Source organism: Podarcis melisellensis (genome assembly GCF_964234715.1).
Source record: "Podarcis melisellensis genome assembly, chromosome: 10".
NCBI classification, from domain to species: Eukaryota; Metazoa; Chordata; class Lepidosauria; order Squamata; family Lacertidae; genus Podarcis; species Podarcis melisellensis.
Window position 1 is genome coordinate 44400788 of NC_138542.1, and position 17580 is coordinate 44418367.

General features: G+C 43.7%; 1 protein-coding gene across 3 annotated transcripts in view; it reads left to right on the top strand.

Annotated features, from left to right (window-relative positions):
• IFT56 (intraflagellar transport 56) overlaps positions 1–17580 on the top strand; it is a 29863-nt gene that overhangs the window by 7481 nt on the left and 4802 nt on the right. For all 3 annotated transcript variants that reach the window (XM_081928885.1, XM_081928884.1, XM_081928886.1), the window contains 8 exons: positions 407–481; positions 1728–1830; positions 3303–3358; positions 4446–4499; positions 10856–10919; positions 11867–11955; positions 16235–16318; positions 16664–16733. In XM_081928885.1, the coding sequence (XP_081785011.1) occupies positions 407–481; positions 1728–1830; positions 3303–3358; positions 4446–4499; positions 10856–10919; positions 11867–11955; positions 16235–16318; positions 16664–16733 (595 nt within the window). The remainder of the gene's footprint in view (positions 1–406; positions 482–1727; positions 1831–3302; positions 3359–4445; positions 4500–10855; positions 10920–11866; positions 11956–16234; positions 16319–16663; positions 16734–17580) is intronic.

The window sequence follows — 17580 nt, forward strand, 5'->3', positions numbered from 1 at the left end:
CCTGGAACCTCATAGCTCTATTTGTCCTAGAATCATAGAATTGTAGAGTTGGAAGGGATCTTGAGGGTCATCTTGTCCAATCCCCTGCAAGGTGGGAATCTCAAGGCAAGTGAGCAGTGACTGGAGCAAGGAGAAGGAGGAGCAATTTCTGCTAGCTTTGTTCTCCCTCTGGGCAGTGGTGCAGATTAGGTTCAACAGGAGAGGGCAAGTGAATGGGCAGCAGTAAAGAAGAGGTGAGACAACTCGGGGAGGGGATGTTGAGAGCATTTTTGTGCAAGCCCTCCCCCCAAAAAAATTCTCAAACTGGCTCTGATAATATTTTTTGGAGTAGTGTCAATGGCTACTTCTGTTGATTGTGTGTTCTGTTCTTCCACTCACTGTTTTGCAATTTCTTAAAAAAATTAAGGCAGAACTTAAGAGCTTGATGGACAGTGCTTCAACATCATTTGAGTTTGCTAAGGAACTCATTAAACACAATTTGGTGAGTAACAATTATGAAAGTAACTAGCTTGCATATTTTTTATGAAGTTCCGAATAACATAGGCGGCATTTAAAAGAATGTCTTGTTGGCTGGCCCAAGAAAGTATTGTGTGAGGTGCAAGCAGTCTGTAAACCTAGTCCTCTCTTCCAGTTGCTTCCCCATGTTCAAATGTGCATAACTAACCCCAGCTGTGAAAAGGTGGTTTTGTTATCTATAAAGACTCTCCTTAGACAAGTTTCTAAGTATGCACAACTAACTGCGTTTGCCCATATTCAATCTTTATTCTCGTCATCTTTCCCTCTGTTTCTCTCCCCAGCCCCTAGGCCCACCCCAATAACTTATTTTGGAATATTTGCTTATGAAACTAAGATGTCGTGTACAAAAATAAAGATAATTATTTTGAGCTGTGCAGGAATTGGTATTTTCATGATGCACGAATTGTTGAAATTTAGTGGTGGAGTAAATATTTAACTGGGGGACGCAGGTGGCGCTGTGGGTTAAAGCTTCAGCGCCTAGGACTTGCCGATCAAAAGGTCGGCGGTTCGAATCCCTGCGGCAGGGTGCGCTCCCGCTGCTCGGTCCCAGCGCCTGCCAACCTAGCAGTTCAAAAGCACCTCCAGGTGCAAGTAGATAAATAGGGACCGCTTACCAGCAGGAAGGTAAACGGTGTTTCCGTGTGCGGCTCTGGCTCGCCAGATGCAGCTTTGTCACGCTGGCCACGTGACCCGGAAGTGTCTCCGGACAGCGCTGGCCCCTGGCCTCTTAAGTGAGATGGGCGCACAACCCCAGAGTCTGTCAAGACTGGCCCGTACGGGCAGGGGTACCTTTACCTTTTACCTTAAATATTTAACTTGTAAAATTCAAAAGCAGAAAATATGACACATTCATAATTCAGCAGAAGCTTGTTGCCTCTTAGTTTAATAAACATTTCAAAATGCATGTACAGTGGAACCTCGGTTTACAAACTTAATCCGTTCCAGAAGTCCGTTCTTAAACTGAAACCATTCTTAAACCGAGGTGTGCTTTCTCTAATGAGGCCTCGCGCCACCACTGCTCTTCCACCGTTCAGCTTCCGTTCTTAGACCGAGGTAAAGTTCTCAAACCAGGACACTACTTCCAGTTTTGCGGAGTTCTTAAACTGAATAGTTTGTAAACAGGACTGTTCTTAAACCAAGGTACCACTGTAAGATGATTCACTGCAGGTTGCTTGCTGCTGTACTAATGCAGTGAGGACTTTCTTCTGCAGGTTGTATTCCGAGGAGGGGAGGGGTCTCTCCAAGTATTGCCTCCGCTGGTTGATGTCATTCCTGAAGCCAGGTTGAATTTAGTAATCTACTACCTTCGGCAAGGTAAGCACATCTTCTGGATTTTGACTTCTTTTGTCCCTTAAAGTGATTCTTTTCCACCACATAGGGTACAAGGGGGTCTTTGTTTTGAGGACTGGCATATAGGTTGGTAACTTTTTACAACTAAATAAATTGCTTAGATTCCTAGCTTGTGAAAAAAGACAGTTGTAAATGACTGAAAAAATAGATCAGCCCAAGAAGATACAGTGGTACCTCGGGTTACATACGCTTCAGGTTACATACGCTTCAGGTTACAGACTCCGCTAACCCAGAAATAGTGCTTCAGGTTAAGAACTTTGCTTCAGGATGAGAACAGAAATCGTGTTCCGGAGGCGTGGCAACAGCGGGAGGCCCCATTAGCTAAAGTGGTGCTTCAGGTTAAGAATAGTTTCAGGTTAAGAACAGACCTCTGGAATGAATTAAGTACTTAATCCGAGGTACCACTGTATTCATTTGCTAGTGGAACATTTCATTTTCCTGAAGTTGCTATGAAATAAGATCTATATGCTTGGTTGCAGTTAGAGGCAGCTGAGCCATCAGAAGATGGCTTTGCAACTGTACTTCCATACAGAGGTTTTATAAGGACTTAAATAAATACACCTGAGATAAGGAAGCTACATGGCATCTATCTGCTCCTCACTCCTCTATGTCTATGCAAAATGCCATACAATGTGAGATGTATTTTTTGCCGCATTGTTTCCCATAAACTGCAACCTAGGCATATTAATTGGGAGAATCTGTAACATATTCTTTGTTGTGATGCTAAATGTTTGTAGTAAAAAAAACATTTTTAGTAAAAAAAAATGTCTGCCTAAATTAAGTGTAATTCCAGTTCTTGATTTGTGTGAGTTATACATCTGAATAAATGTTTAGTTAATTACCTTTTATCTCTTGGTTGTAACAATGATGGGAATTAGCACAAAAAAACCAATTTCTAACATCTTGAGTCAAAACACAGCTCTTCAAAATCTTACCATGCAGTTCTGAGCATATGTATTCAGAAGTAAGTAGGGCTTACTCCCAGGTAAGTGGATTTAGGATTGCAACATTAGTCTATTTTCCCAAAAGGTTGCATTATTTAGTGTCAACGTTTTTGAATCATAAATTCTTCTTAGGTGAAGCTCACAGGCTGTTAGCCCTCCTCCTGTCCCATCCTCACAGGATGAATAAATGTATGAGAGAAAAGAATGTGATTTTTTTTTTATCTTGCCCCTGTACTGTTCAGAAGGCATCTGCTAGTCCATTAAAAAAAAAGACTAGTGAACCTTTGCTCTGAAAAAATAGCAGAAAATAAAAAATGACTTAACCCATATTTGTTATAAAGACTAAAGAAATGTATAATCAGCAAGTACACATTTGTTGCAGTTTATGGTTCCTTTTCATCCTTTGTTTTTGAATGCCTTTATGGAAAGATGAATTATGATGTGGGAAGGTGACATGGGAAATACAATATGCACTGTAATGTGTTCTTTCAGATGATGTGCAGGAAGCCTACAATCTGATTAAAGACCTGGAACCTACAACCCCACAGGTAAAAGAAAAGTTTTGGATATGATTATACATATAATGGAAGACATGGTCATCTAGGATAGGTTCTGTCATAGAGTGGAACATCTTCCTAAAAGAAGATACTTGAATCTGTTTACTTTATTTGGACATAAAGTATATCATTCTTGGATCAAAACGAAACAGGCATGCAGATCTTCGTCCGTTTTTAAAAATGGTTGGGTCCAGACTAAAGTTGCAATCCTAACCTCACTTAGTTGGATTGAGTCCCGTTGAATTCAATAGGTCTTACTTCTGAGTAGACATGCTTAGGATTGTACAGTACATTAGTAGCCCTGTTACCACAGAAATCATTGTGAAAAGGTAGTCCTGACTTGTCTTAGATTACACTGAAATCAATAGAAACCGAGTGTTAATAGCTTACTCTGGATCTAACTACACTTTGCACTTTGTTTGATAGAGACAAAAGGATGAGTCGCACAACACATTTGGTCAAAACCTTAAGACATTGTCAAAATGTTTAAGGAGCACAAGAATAGCACAAATAACATATTGCAGTGTCTTTTTTTTTTTTTTACAGTTTAGAGATTTATTCCAGATTCATACGAAACTTTAAAACTGTTTCAATATGCACTATCTTAATCCATTTAAACATGTGTTCTCATATAATATATTGGCTTAAAACTCCAGGGGAAAATACATAGATCTTAAAACCTATTCTTGTTCTGTACTAAAGGACAGTGAATGGACACAGTATTTTATCGGAAGGGAAGCATTTATTTGACAGAGTTTTCAACTTAGGTTCAGAGCTAGTGAATGCCAAAAGAAGAACCGGAAAACAGAGCAGAAGATTCCCCCCCCCCCCAATTTACAATTTCCCTCCTTTTTATAATGTGTTCTCTGAACTACAGTCTGTGATTATTTCATGCAAGTTACTAACTGCGCACGTCCAGATTGATTTTGGTTTATATATTTAATACAGTTACTTAGAAACCATGGAAACAGGCTATTCAGAAATCTATGTATTTGTAAAGCAATTTGAACAGAATACTTCACAAGGTGCTTTAAAGCTTCAGTAAATGGTTGCCTCATTTTATATAATCTTTCACTAGGAGTATATCCTAAAGGGAGTGGTGAATGCAGTCCTTGGGCAGGAAATGGGTTCAGTGAGTACAATACCTTTTTTACTTCAGTAATTCATGTGGAGTAGACAAGAACACATTGCAATTCAGCTAACAGATTGATTTTGATACTAACTTGCCTCTTGCTCTTTTGTATTTCCTACATATTTGCCAGTGAAAAAATGGAATTGTAAATCATCATATACACTAAAGTTGATACTATAGGGTGATATCAGCATGTTTAGAGGAACCTCAGAATGTCTAGAAATAGAAAAAATATTGGGAGTGGGGTTTAAGAAAGCAAAGCCCAAGACACTCCCATGAGGACTGAGTATGCTCTGTGGCCTCAGAATGCAGAGTATTGGTGGAGAGGGAGGGGGAAATGAAAGACTTGATGGTGGAGGAATGAACTATGCTGCACAAAGGCAAGGTTGGATAGCTGGGACACTGAACAGGAATCCTGCATACAGGGATGTCAGGGAACTGCCATCTAAAGCGCCGGGGGCGCAAAGGCTCACTGAGGTTGAGAGAGGAGTAGCAGCGGAAGAGGGAACCAGTAGAGGGCGAGCAAGAACTCCAAGGGAAAGTGAGTCGGAGGGATGGCTCAGAGACGCTTCCAGCGAAAACAGTGGGGAGGTCTCAGGACCTCCTATAGGGACACCCACACCTCGCCGGAAACTGTCACGCCGAGAGGCCAGACGACGTGTTTCCGTTAAAGAGCTTTTATGTTGGAAACGATTCCGAAAGCAGCCACTTTCGGATTCTACTAGTGATTGACGCAGCCATGCTGGAGGGGCTCCGTCACAGGCAGAGGTTTGAAAACCTGATCAAACTCTGAGGGACTTGCATTTTACGCACAAGCAGCTCATCGTCCCATCACAGCAATCCGAAAGTCACCGAAAGCCAGCTTGTGCAGGGAGAAGCATCATGAGCAACCCAGCCGGAACCGGAGGAGCAGGAGCAGCTGGAGGGGGTCCAAGCCTGGAAGAAAGGTACAGGGCGTTGGAGATCCAGTTGGCGCTGCAAACGGCGAGGCTTGAGGAGAGGAGGGCTCAGGATGCAGAAAAGGGAAAGGAGAAAACCACCCCGCTCGCCAGAAAGGTGCCAGGATTGGTGCAGAAATTCGGGGGGGATCCCAGGAACTATCATGCCTTTAGAACAGAGATGCAATACGCTCTAAACTTGCAGTTTGATGACTTCCCCGACGAGGAATCGCGAGTGGCTTTTGTGATTGGCCATCTCGAATCCGGGGCGAAAGATTGGGTTAGACCCCTGATGGCAGCGAATAATGAGATCCTAAAGGACACGAGGAAGTTTTTTCGTGCCATGGACCTGATGTTTTCCAGCGATATTGAGCAGGGGGTGGTGCGAAGGCAGTTAATGGCTTGCCAGCAAGGAAGCAGATCTGTCCGTGAGTACTGGACTGAGTTTACTATGCTGATTCATAAATTGGGGTGGGACCTATCAGCGGAGCCCATCCAAATGCTTTTCGAAGAGGGGCTTTCTTCAACCGTCAAAGATGAGCTTTCCCGGGGGCCCAGGGCGGAGTCTATGGATCAGTTAACCAAATCTGCGCTGTGCATAGGAGCGCGCCAGGAGGCGAGGGCTTTGGAAAAGCGGGAAGGGAAAGGAGACCGTTGGAGGGAGTTCCGCATTCCAGACATTCCAGAGCCACCTTTCCCGCCGGCAGAGCCGATGGAAGTTGGAACAGCGCGGGCGCGCGCAGTTTCAAATCCCAGTGAAGGGCGGAAGAAGGAGGGAAGGAGCGCCAAGAGATGTTATCTCTGCCAACAGCCAGGGCACTTTGCCAGAGTCTGCCCACAAAGAAAGGAATGGCAAGGGATGGCAGGAGCTGTTGGGGGAAAGGAAGAGGAAGGCAAGGAGCAAGTAAAAGCCAACGCCTGGCTGCCACCGTCGGGGCACAGCAGCCAGGCCAAAGAGCAGTGAAAGTGCCCATGCCGGAACCTCCCAGACCCGCTTTAGTGATAGAGGTGTTACTAGAACTGCCAAACGGACACCCACTAAAGATCAAGGCGCTTTTGGATTCAGGCAGCTCCTGTAATTTCATGAGTAAGGAGTTTGCAGCTGAGCACCAGATACAGACCATCCCTTTAAGTAACCCCTTGCAGGTGACTACGATTGACGGCAGAGAGCTGTTGGGGGGAGAAGTTAGCCAACAGACTGTCCCGATGATAATGAGGGTGGCAAGGCACACCGAACAGATAGCGTTTAATGTGGCCATCCTGGGAGGAGCGCCCATCATTTTGGGGATGAGCTGGCTGGCGCTACACGATCCGCTAGTGGGCTGGCATCAGAGGGTGGTCTCCTTTGGGTCAGCGCATTGCCTAGAACACTGCAAGGAGGGGAAGGTTTCGGGAGGAGACAGAGTCACCCTAGCCGGGATGGAAGTAATGGACAAAGGGAAGGTGCCCCCGCAATACGCAGATCTGAGCAACGTATTCAGCGAAAGGGAAGCAGACAAACTGCCACCGCATAGACCCTTTGACTGTCAAATCAACCTACTCCCTGGGGCCCAACTCCCAGTAGGCAAGCTGTACGCCATGTCAGACAGGGAGATGCAGGAGCTGAGGGAGTTCATTGACAAAAACCTGAAGCGAGGTTTCATCAGAGAGTCCCGAGCGGTGGGGGGCAGCCCAGTGTTTTTTGTGGACAAAAAGAACACAGACAAACCGAGACTGGTGTGTGACTTTAGGGCCCTCAATGCAGTGTCGGAGCCCCTGGCTTTCCCTATGCCCCGAATTGATGACATTTTGACCAGAGTAAGGAAGGGAAAGATTTTTACAAAGCTGGACCTGCGGGGGGCGTACAATCTGATACGCATAAGGAAGGGAGATGAATGGAAGACCACCATGTTTACCCCTTTGGGAGCCTTTGAATACCTCGTTATGCCCTTCGGTCTACAAGGGGGCTCCGCGTGTTTTCAAGCTTTTATAAACCACGTTCTGGGACCTTTGCTCTACAAGAATTGTGTGGCCTTTTTAGACGACGTGTTGGTGTATTCGGAAGATGAGGAACAGCATGTGAGGGACGTTCGAGAAGTGTTGGGCAGGCTGCAAGCCAACCAGCTGTGGGTGAAACTGGAGAAGTGCCAGTTTCATACCAAGGAGGTGGAATTCCTGGGGTACCGCTTGTCAGACAAGGGATTGGCCATGGATCCAGGCAAGGTCCAAGCGGTACTGGAATGGAAGACACCGAAGACCAAGAAGGACGTGCAAAGATTCTTGGGGTTTGGGAACTTTTATCGGAAGTTCATCAAGAACTTTGCCCACTTGACGGCGCCCATCACCGACTGCCTCAGCAGCAAGAAGAAATTTGTTTGGACGGTAGAGGCGGATCGAGCCTTTGAAGAACTGAAAAGGGCTTTCGCCTCGGAAGAACAACTTCTGCATGTGGATTTACGAAAACCCATGAGAGTGGAAACCGATGCATCCGACCGGGCGGTAGGGGCGGTCCTTCTTCAACCGGGGAGGAGTGCGTCGGAGTGGAGACCGTGTGCCTTCTTCTCGCGGAAGCTGAATAAATCCGAGAGGAATTACACGGTGTATGACAGGGAACTACTTGCCATTCACGAAGCATTCCGGAGGTGGAGACATTTATTAATTGGGGCACAACACAAGGTGCAAGTGTGCACCGACCACAAGAATTTAGAGTATTGGAGAACAGCTCGAGTGCTCAACCAACGACAAGTGAGATGGGCACAGGAATTCTCCAAATTCAACTTTGAAATTTGTTATGTGCCAGGCCCAGAAAACGTCAGGGCGGACGCGCTCTCACGCAAACCAGAGTATTGGGAAGGGGAGGGGGTGATCGAAGAGAGACATGTCATCCCTGAGGACCGCTGGGTGTGTGGGGCGGCGCTGGTGGGGCAACGAGAACTGGTAGAGGAAACGGAAAATGATGAATATGCCCAGGATAAGCTCAGAGGTCTCAGGGGGGAGGGCGAGAGCCCCGGAGGTTTTGAGGAAAGAAATGGGGCATTGTATTACAAAGGGGCACTGTATATACCCGAAGGTGAATTGAGGGGGAGAGTACTCAAGCAGTTGCATGATAGCCCCACGGCGGGACATTTTGGACAACACAAGACCATGTGGTTGGTTACCAGGGAATTTTGGTGGCCTAAGGTGAGGGAAGATGTAAGGGAGTATGTAAGAGGGTGTGACCAATGTCAGCGAGCCAAAGGGGAAAGAAGGGCGCCGGCAGGGTTATTAGAACCATTACCCACACCAGAACGGCCTTGGGAAGCGATATCAATAGATTTTATGACGGATCTGCCAAAGTCCAAGGGGAAAACAGCCATCATGGTAGTAGTAGACCTGTTAACTAAGATGTGCCACTTTGTAGCATGCTCACATGCAGTCACAGCAGAAGAAACAGCGAAGTTGTTTGTAGAACACATCTTTAGGTTGCACGGGGCTCCCTTGAGGGTGATCTCAGATCGCGGCAAACAATTTACTTCCAGGTTCTGGAGGAAGCTCATGAGCTTGCTGCACGTGGAAGTCAATTTTTCAACTGCCCGGCACCCTGAAACCAACGGGCAGGCGGAAAGAGCAAATGGCATTCTTCAACAATATCTGAGGTGTTATGTCAATGACAGAGAGAACGATTGGGTCGAAAAGTTGGCGTTGGCAGAATTTGCCTACAATAATGCGGAGAATGTGTCCACAGGGATGAGTCCCTTTTTGGCAAATTACGGGTGTCACCCCAGGGCATTTCCAGGGGAAGGAGGGGAGAGATGGAGCGTCCCAGCGGCTGAACATTTTGTAGAAGAGATGGAAGCGATCCATCATCAGCTCCAGCTCAACTTAGAAAGGGCTAAGGCACAATATAAGAAGCAGGCAGACAAGAACAGAAGGGAAGGTGAAACCATAAGGGTGGGGGATCAAGTGTGGTTGTCAACCCAAGGGTTGCCGTTCAAAGGGGGTTGTAAGAAATTGAGGCCCAGAAGATTGGGACCCTTTGAGGTCATTCAGCAGGTCAACCCGGTAGCTTTCAAACTCCGATTACCCAACCACATGAAATTGCACCCAGTGTTCCACAGGTCGTTACTGTCACCATACAGGGGGGGACGTGAAGGGGAGTACGTCAGGGGACCAGCCTTGGAAGAGAGGGAACGCCGCAACCATGTAGCGGAAATCCTCGATTCCAGGTGGAAGGGAAATCAGGTGGAGTATTTGGTGGCGTGGGAAGGGGAACCGGAGTCAGAAAACACCTGGGTGAATGCAGAGGAAGTCAATGACGAGGTTTTAACAGAAACGTTCCACCAAAGGTTCCCGAGGAAACCTCAGCCGATAGCAAGGTTTAGGAGGGAGTATTTCGGCACCACCGATGAGGAAGAGGAAATGGAAGGGTTCGCGGAGTCGGAGTTGGAAGAGGGAGTGGACTCCGATGACGAAGATTACCGAGAGAGTAGGAACAGCAACAAGTGGAGGGAAGTGTTCGCGACGTCGGAAGACGAAGGAGGTTCTTTCAGGGGTTTTACCTCCTCACCGCCAGTAGGGGAGGAGACGGGAGGGGGTGAAGGGGGCCCTGGAGGGGAGGTGGATGTCAGGGAACTGCCATCTAAAGCGCCGGGGGCGCAAAGGCTCACTGAGGTTGAGAGAGGAGTAGCAGCGGAAGAGGGAACCAGTAGAGGGCGAGCAAGAACTCCAAGGGAAAGTGAGTCGGAGGGATGGCTCAGAGACGCTTCCAGCGAAAACAGTGGGGAGGTCTCAGGACCTCCTATAGGGACACCCACACCTCGCCGGAAACTGTCACGCCGAGAGGCCAGACGACGTGTTTCCGTTAAAGAGCTTTTATGTTGGAAACGATTCCGAAAGCAGCCACTTTCGGATTCTACTAGTGATTGACGCAGCCATGCTGGAGGGGCTCCGTCACAGGCAGAGGTTTGAAAACCTGATCAAACTCTGAGGGACTTGCATTTTACGCACAAGCAGCTCATCGTCCCATCACAAGTAACATTTTTGTGACAGGTTGAATATTTCTGAAAGCCAATAAACTTAGGCTCTCCAGTCTATGGACAACCAGAGAGACTAAGTTTATTGCCTCTACACATTCTGCCTGAATTCCTTTGGCATCTGCAGGTGGATGAGGAGATAACCAAGGTACTAAAACCCTTTTATTCTCTATTGTTAGCTGAAGTCTGTTATCTGGACAATGACTTTTTGTTTTCTTGTAGTGGATTTTAAAAGAGTTCTATTATTTTCACTTATATTATTGTTTTAAAAGCCAAATCATAATAATAAACTTTGTTTCTCTATCTGTTTTTACATAACATCTGCATGTAATATTTAGATTGGTTTCCATATTCCAAAGATCTGTCTATGCTCTGCCCCATCACTCAGTGCTTTCATGGATTTCATGTTTCTTTGTTTCTTTTCCAGAGAGACCACTTGAAAATTGCTCAGCAGTTCTTTCAGCTGGTAGGAGGATCTGCCAGTGAATGTGGTATGTTTTAACTTTTCTGTTTTCTCATTCCTTCAGATGTCAATATTGCCAGTGAATGCAACCATTTTGTTACCTGGGACAAGTAAAAAACATGGTTAATATATTTCTCTGTCTTAGTGACCTGAACCATATATATACAATGTACTTACATCTGCCACCAAAAACAGAGGCCTCATGTCTAGTTCACCTTACTTGGATCATGGCTTAACAATATTGCTCACTTTCCTGACTTTTCTATACATTCCTGTACATTTGCTTATCCCCTGCTAGCCGAAAATTCCTAACATAATTAGGAAAAGTTGTAGAAGACATAACAGGAGAATTGAGGAACTCGACACGCAGGTTGCATTTTCACAGATCATCATATGTACATTGTTTAGGTTGATCTTAAATTTGTACATCCTAATCTGCATAGGTTATGAAAGTTCATAGCACACTAAGCTCTTTAAGGTACTGCAGTGGACTAATATGGCTACTTCTCTAAAATATTTTCAATATAATACATAAAGAGAGCCTGCTCTTTCCCCCCTTTATAGGAATCCAGGGTTCAACCATGCATAAGACTATTTTTACACTGGGATGTTTTCTTGTGTAGTATTGCTTACCTTTTATGCAAATGGGAATGTTTATGCAAGTTCCACTATCCCAAAACAAGAGGACGCCTCTTGCTGGTCAGCTAAGAAACAGAGGAAAATAGTGAAAGAACACCTGACTGATAGCTCAGTTGGAAACCAATATGTGTAATATGCTATATCAAAAACACTTAGGGCTATTTTTCTCAACTTGTCAAATTTATTCTGAGTGCAGACTTGTTTGCCACAAAGTATAAACTGACCTGGTAGCCAGATTGTGGTTCTGGGCTATTATATATAGAGATGCTAGACTATGTTATCTCAGAAATAAACTAATCAGACTCAAAAATTGTGCATATAACTTCTGTTCTTCAGATACAATCCCCGGGAGACAGTGCATGGCATCTTGCTTCTTTCTGCTCAGGCAGTTTGATGATGTCCTTATTTACCTTAACTCAGTGAAGGTTAGTACATTTTATATCAGTTGGTAGTCTCCTACAAATCTTTGCATGTATTACTTTCTGTATGTATTTTGCATGTATTTACTTTTCACCTCCACAAAAATGGAGGTGAAAAGAAGGGATGGTTATCTCAATCACATTTCTGAAAGTTTTATTTTAAAATATAAATATATATTCAGCCCTTTGGGGCAAGTGCCCTCATAAGGCAGCATAAAAAAACAGTTGTATAAAACATATAAAAGGAACATCTTAAAATATGCATTGCACCCCTTTGAAAAATTATCACTGAACCATCATCAATTGAATAAAGGCAGATCAAAACAAAAATGCCTTAAGAATTATTTTTAAAAACACCAGTGAAAGGGCAAAATACACTTTATGAATAACTACGTTTCATAAGTATAGGTCAAGCCCTGAAAATCCAGTACCCATCAGCTTAAGCTTTCTTATTGACAGGACAGAGAGAACGACATGTGATGCTAACTTTTGAGTTTGGACAGGGACATAGATACCTCTTAGAAACTTTGGTGATTATTTCAGCTTTTTTATACACTTACGTAAATGTGCAGGCCGTACTTTAGATAACCTGATCCCAAATCATTTAACATTGTAAAAGTCCATAAGTGCTTGTGCCTTATTTTTCTGGCATTTTCAGTGAGTACTCGATCATCATCCCTCTTTTTCTAAGTTCCATTTTAAACTCCACTATGTATGTAATTAGGATTTTGTGCTTCTGTTGATTGTCATTTGCCGTTCTGTGGACATTAAAGAAAACATTTGGAGCTTTTTCTCCCCCCACTGACTGAGACTTTACCACCCTAAATAATTTACTGCTGTGTGCAAACTTACCTAGGTAAAGGTAAAGGGACCCCTGACCATTAGGTCCAGTCGTGACCAACTCTGGGGTTGCGGCGCTCATCTCGCTTTACTGGCCGAGGGAGCCGGCGTACAGCTTCCGGGTCATGCGGCCAGCATGACTAAGCCGCTTCTGGCGAACCAGAGCAGCGCATGGAAATGCTGTTTACCTTCCTGCTGGAGCGGTACATATTTATCTACTTGCACTTTGACGTCCTTTCGAACTGCTAGGTTGGAAGGAGCAGGGACCAAGCAACGGGAGCTCACCCTGTCGCTGGGATTTGAACCACCGACCTTCTGATCGGCAAGTCCTAGGCTCTGTGGTTTAACCCACAGCGCCACCCGCATCCCTATCCATGCTTAATTGCAGATATCTAACTTACTATTTTTAAGAACAATTGTCCTAATACATCTTTGAAAGGTCTCACTGTTTGGACCTCCAAGCCTATCGCAAAGGCTCTCTTATTTATTCCTATAATAACAAATTATTAAAATGAGCAGGTTCAGAAAAGGGCAACCAAAATGAGAAAATGGGTGGATCAACTCTCCTATGGGGAAGGGCTCCAACAGTTGGGACTTTTTACTTTAGAGAAAAGTTGAGTAGGAGGAGACATGATAGAGACAGGATAGACATGTTGGGGGAAAGGTGAATAGGGATCATGGTTTGCTGCTCCCATTAGCACTAGGGGGGAGGAATGAAACAGGAGCAATTTCTGTGTTCAGAATAAACCATTATCTATAGTTTTGTGACATGAGAACTGGGATGTTGTAGAAAGGAATGAAAGAGATGAAAACAGAAGCAAATTAAAAATTAAAGGGCCACAAAGAGAGTCTAAAAACTGAGTACAATATAGAACTGATTAAATAAAAGTGCTTGAATAAGCAGCTGGTGAGACATACCTGAAGACTGGTAGCACTGAACAAAGCCTGATTCATAATCTGATCATACAGTTAATTTGGTGCTTACACATTCCATTCTGACTGAGGCTTGGTGTCTGTTGGCATTCTGCCACTTTCTGTTCCCAACCAGTGTGTCTGGGTTGGGCTTTGTACCTCCCACACAGCCAAAGATATCAGCACAAATGACTTTCCCACAACTGGAGGTGAACAGTGCTTTTTCCTGGGCAAGGACTTGGCATGGATGTGGGCAAAAAAGTGCTTTGATCAAGTTCCACTTCTACGTGGTTGTTATTTTGCTACCGTTCTGAAATTCTTAGTCACTTAGGTGTGGTCACCTTGGCCATGTTTATGTAAGGGCAGAACCAAATAGGAAAGTTTATCTGTGAAAGATCTAAGGAATTATCCCAAAGCGCATATGACAGGGATTTAATAAGGATGCCTTCTATGATTCAGTGATCACACAGTAACAGCACAAAATCAGTATCTCCACAGAACTTTAGCATCCCAAGAACCTCCACTTTACTTTTAAAGAGCAAGTGTCTAGCTTTCTGTTTGTGAAAATATTTCCAAGTGTGGGAAACCCTAGGTAAAATCTCATAACTGAGTATTGATGCTGAATGGGGCCAAGCTTTAGTGTACTGACTAATGCCTTGCCCTTCTGCAGTTATACAAATGAGCAGAAATAGCATTTAGGACAATATGCTCTGGGCTGTCCTTTGATACAGAGTATGTGGGCAGGGGGTGTATCTTACCATACAGTACACAGTGGGTGCATTCTGACCTCACATTTCCTGAAATTCCAGATCATGGATCATACCTGCTGTCTCATTCTTTCATGCATCTGGCTTAAAAAAATATTTCTGTAAAACAATTTGACATGTTACCTGAACTGGCAATCTGGCTTAAACAATCCAGCCAAATCAGAATCAATCTGTAGTCTGCAATCCTGGTTTGCAGGGATTGCTCACATCATAGTTTTCCAGTTTGAATGTCACAGAAAACTCTGTTTTGGCAAACCAGGGAATGCTATATTAAGAGGAGGGTGCATGTGTACATTCGGTTTATTCATGATTAGTGAATGTGACATCTAGCTGCAGCGAATGTAATTAGGGTGGCCAGGCAAAAAAAAAATTAAAAAATAGACAGGCTGCTGCACCTTTAATAGTTGTTGGAAGAAGAGAGAAATTCATCAAGTGTAGTTGGACTGGTGAAATTCTGTCTTCTTCATACAACTTTTAAAGATTCCTTGTCCTATTTTTCATCTTGTCACACTAAAAGTAACCTATTCATAAAAATGGGTGAAAGAAATCTAGAATCCTATACATATTCTGCATCTCCTATTATGCATATTTGTTGTTGTTTAGTCGTTTAGTCGTGTCCGACTCTTCGTGACCCCATGGACCAGAGCACACCAGGCACTCCTGTCTTCCACTGTCTCCCGCAGTTTGGTCAAACTCATGTTAGTAGCTTCAAGAACACTGTCCAACATCTCGTCCTCTGTCATCCCCTTCTCCTTGTGCCCTCAATCTTTCCCAACATCAGGGAGTCTTCTCTTCTCATGAGGTAGCCAAAGTATGGAGCCTCAGCTTCAGGATCTGTCCTTCCAGTGAGCACTCAGGGCTGATTTACCATAATTCAAAAGCATCAATTCTTCGGTGATCAGCCTTCTTTATGGTCCAGCTCTCACTTCCATACATCACTACAGGGAAAACCATAGTACATCATATATCTCTCCTGCTTTTGACTCCAGTGGCCATTTCTTATGCAATTCTCTTTGGATGTGGGTACACATTAAGTACAGAATACTCATGAATTGCAGCAAATAGGAATACTGCATGCATGAATTACTCACTGTTTTATCAGTTTAGTTCTGAAATGGTTTTATCACTTTCCAGGACTGCTTTACTAAGGAACCCAAACTATTTGAACATACAGTACAGTACAGTGGTACCTCGGGTTACATACGCTTCAGGTTACAGACTCCACTAACCCAGAAATAGTGCTTCAGGTTAAGAACTTTGCTTCAGGATGAGAACAGAAATTGTGCTCCGGTGGCATGGCAGCAGCAGGAGGCCCCATTAGCTAAAGTGGTGCTTCAGGTTAAGAACAGTTTCAGGTTAAGTACGGACCTCCGGAACGAATTAAGTACTTAACCCGAGGTACCACTGTAGTATAGTTCTAAGGAGATCTTCAGCACTCACAGAACTAAATTATGGAATTAGACATCAATGTTTTGAAGAGTTGGGTAGAGATTTAGAGAAAGAGGCAGTTTTTTCACAGCAGGATTTAACATGCCCAGAAAGAAATGCATACTAAAGAAAGCTGCCACCCTGCACTTACTGGCTTGGAACTTACCCCAAATCCATTGTGGCCAGTGCTGTGGAATGTTTCATCTATGTACTGAGTCACAAAGCCATTTGAGCTACTATTTATAAAGGTGTTTTGTTTGTTTTTTTACTCTATTGTCTGGTACATCTTCAAGTTTTAAAGTATGTTTTTTATTTATTGTGCACAACTTATTTTCCAGAGTTACTTCTACAATGATGACACTTTTAACTTTAACTATGCCCAAGCCAAAGCTGCTACTGGCAATACTAGTGAGGCTGAGGAGGTATGTAGCTTCTTCTTTAAAAACACCACATGCAAGGAGGGAACACACTTCCTGATTACCTTCTGGGTCATCTTGGATATGCTCTGAGGATAGCCTTTTTCTGCTTTACTTCTAAAAATATATAATGCTTAAATGACTGCTATTAATTATCCTTCTGCTTAGACTGACTTTCCCTACTTGTGGCCTTTTTATGTCTTGAAACTTTCTTATATAATGATTCTGTTGAATGTTTTGTTATTTGAGATTCATCTGTATTTTGAAGTAGGCACATACTTATGGTATATATCACACAGCAGATATTGAATGCAAACAGACATTTGTTTTTTCTATCTGTTTCCCCCTCAGGTGTTCCTCTTGATTCAAAATGAGAAGATAAAGAATGATTTTGTTTATCTCAGCTGGCTAGCTCGCTGCTGTGAGTCACTTTACCCTGTTATAGAATGTAGATTTTTTTTGTTGCATTAGCCCTGTTGCTATCTCTCCTTAAACTTGTTTTAACCTTGTGGGTGGATTTCATTAATTTTTTAGATATAATTGGATACCTTTATAAGAGGCAAGTGCCCTACAAGAAGTAAATCTTGCCATAGCCTGTGAGTAAGCAAGAGTGGTTGGGAGTCTACTCAAAGAAAAGGTGGTGTCTTGGTATCACTTGCAAAATATTTCAGCAGAACAAGTACTGGTAAAAATTCTTGTTTGTTCTTGTTCTTTGGGACAAGTACAGCTGAGACAACTGCAATTAAATTTCCAAACATTTAATTGTTTGGTCCCTGCAGCACTCTACCTTAATTACATTTGTGAGAGAGCAATCTGAAGTTCTCATTAGCTATTGATACCAAATATGCTCACATATTACGGGTTTCAAAAGGCAGCCATCTTGACAGAAGATCTGGCATGAAATTCAGCCAACATGGCTCTTGCTAACCATAGAGAGTTTGTGATAATTTTATGAAACAGGATATTTTGGCTCAGATTTTGGGTTCAGAGTGATACCTACAGGTGGTACAATACAGTAGAGAACCCTTAGATGGTTTGTCTTTTAAACATCACCTTTCTTGGCTTCTAAAATAGGAGGGGCAGTTACTTTCTGCCCTGTAACTTTCCAGTTACCCACACAAACATAGGAAGGGGTGAACTTTGACCTCCCAACAGGAAGAGAAGATTGGGATGATTCTCAGGTATACGAAGGTGTCCAGAAACACAGTCAGAAGTAGAATATGCCATCTGGTTTCTTAGTAAGGAAGTCAGTCAGGTTCAGACAGGCA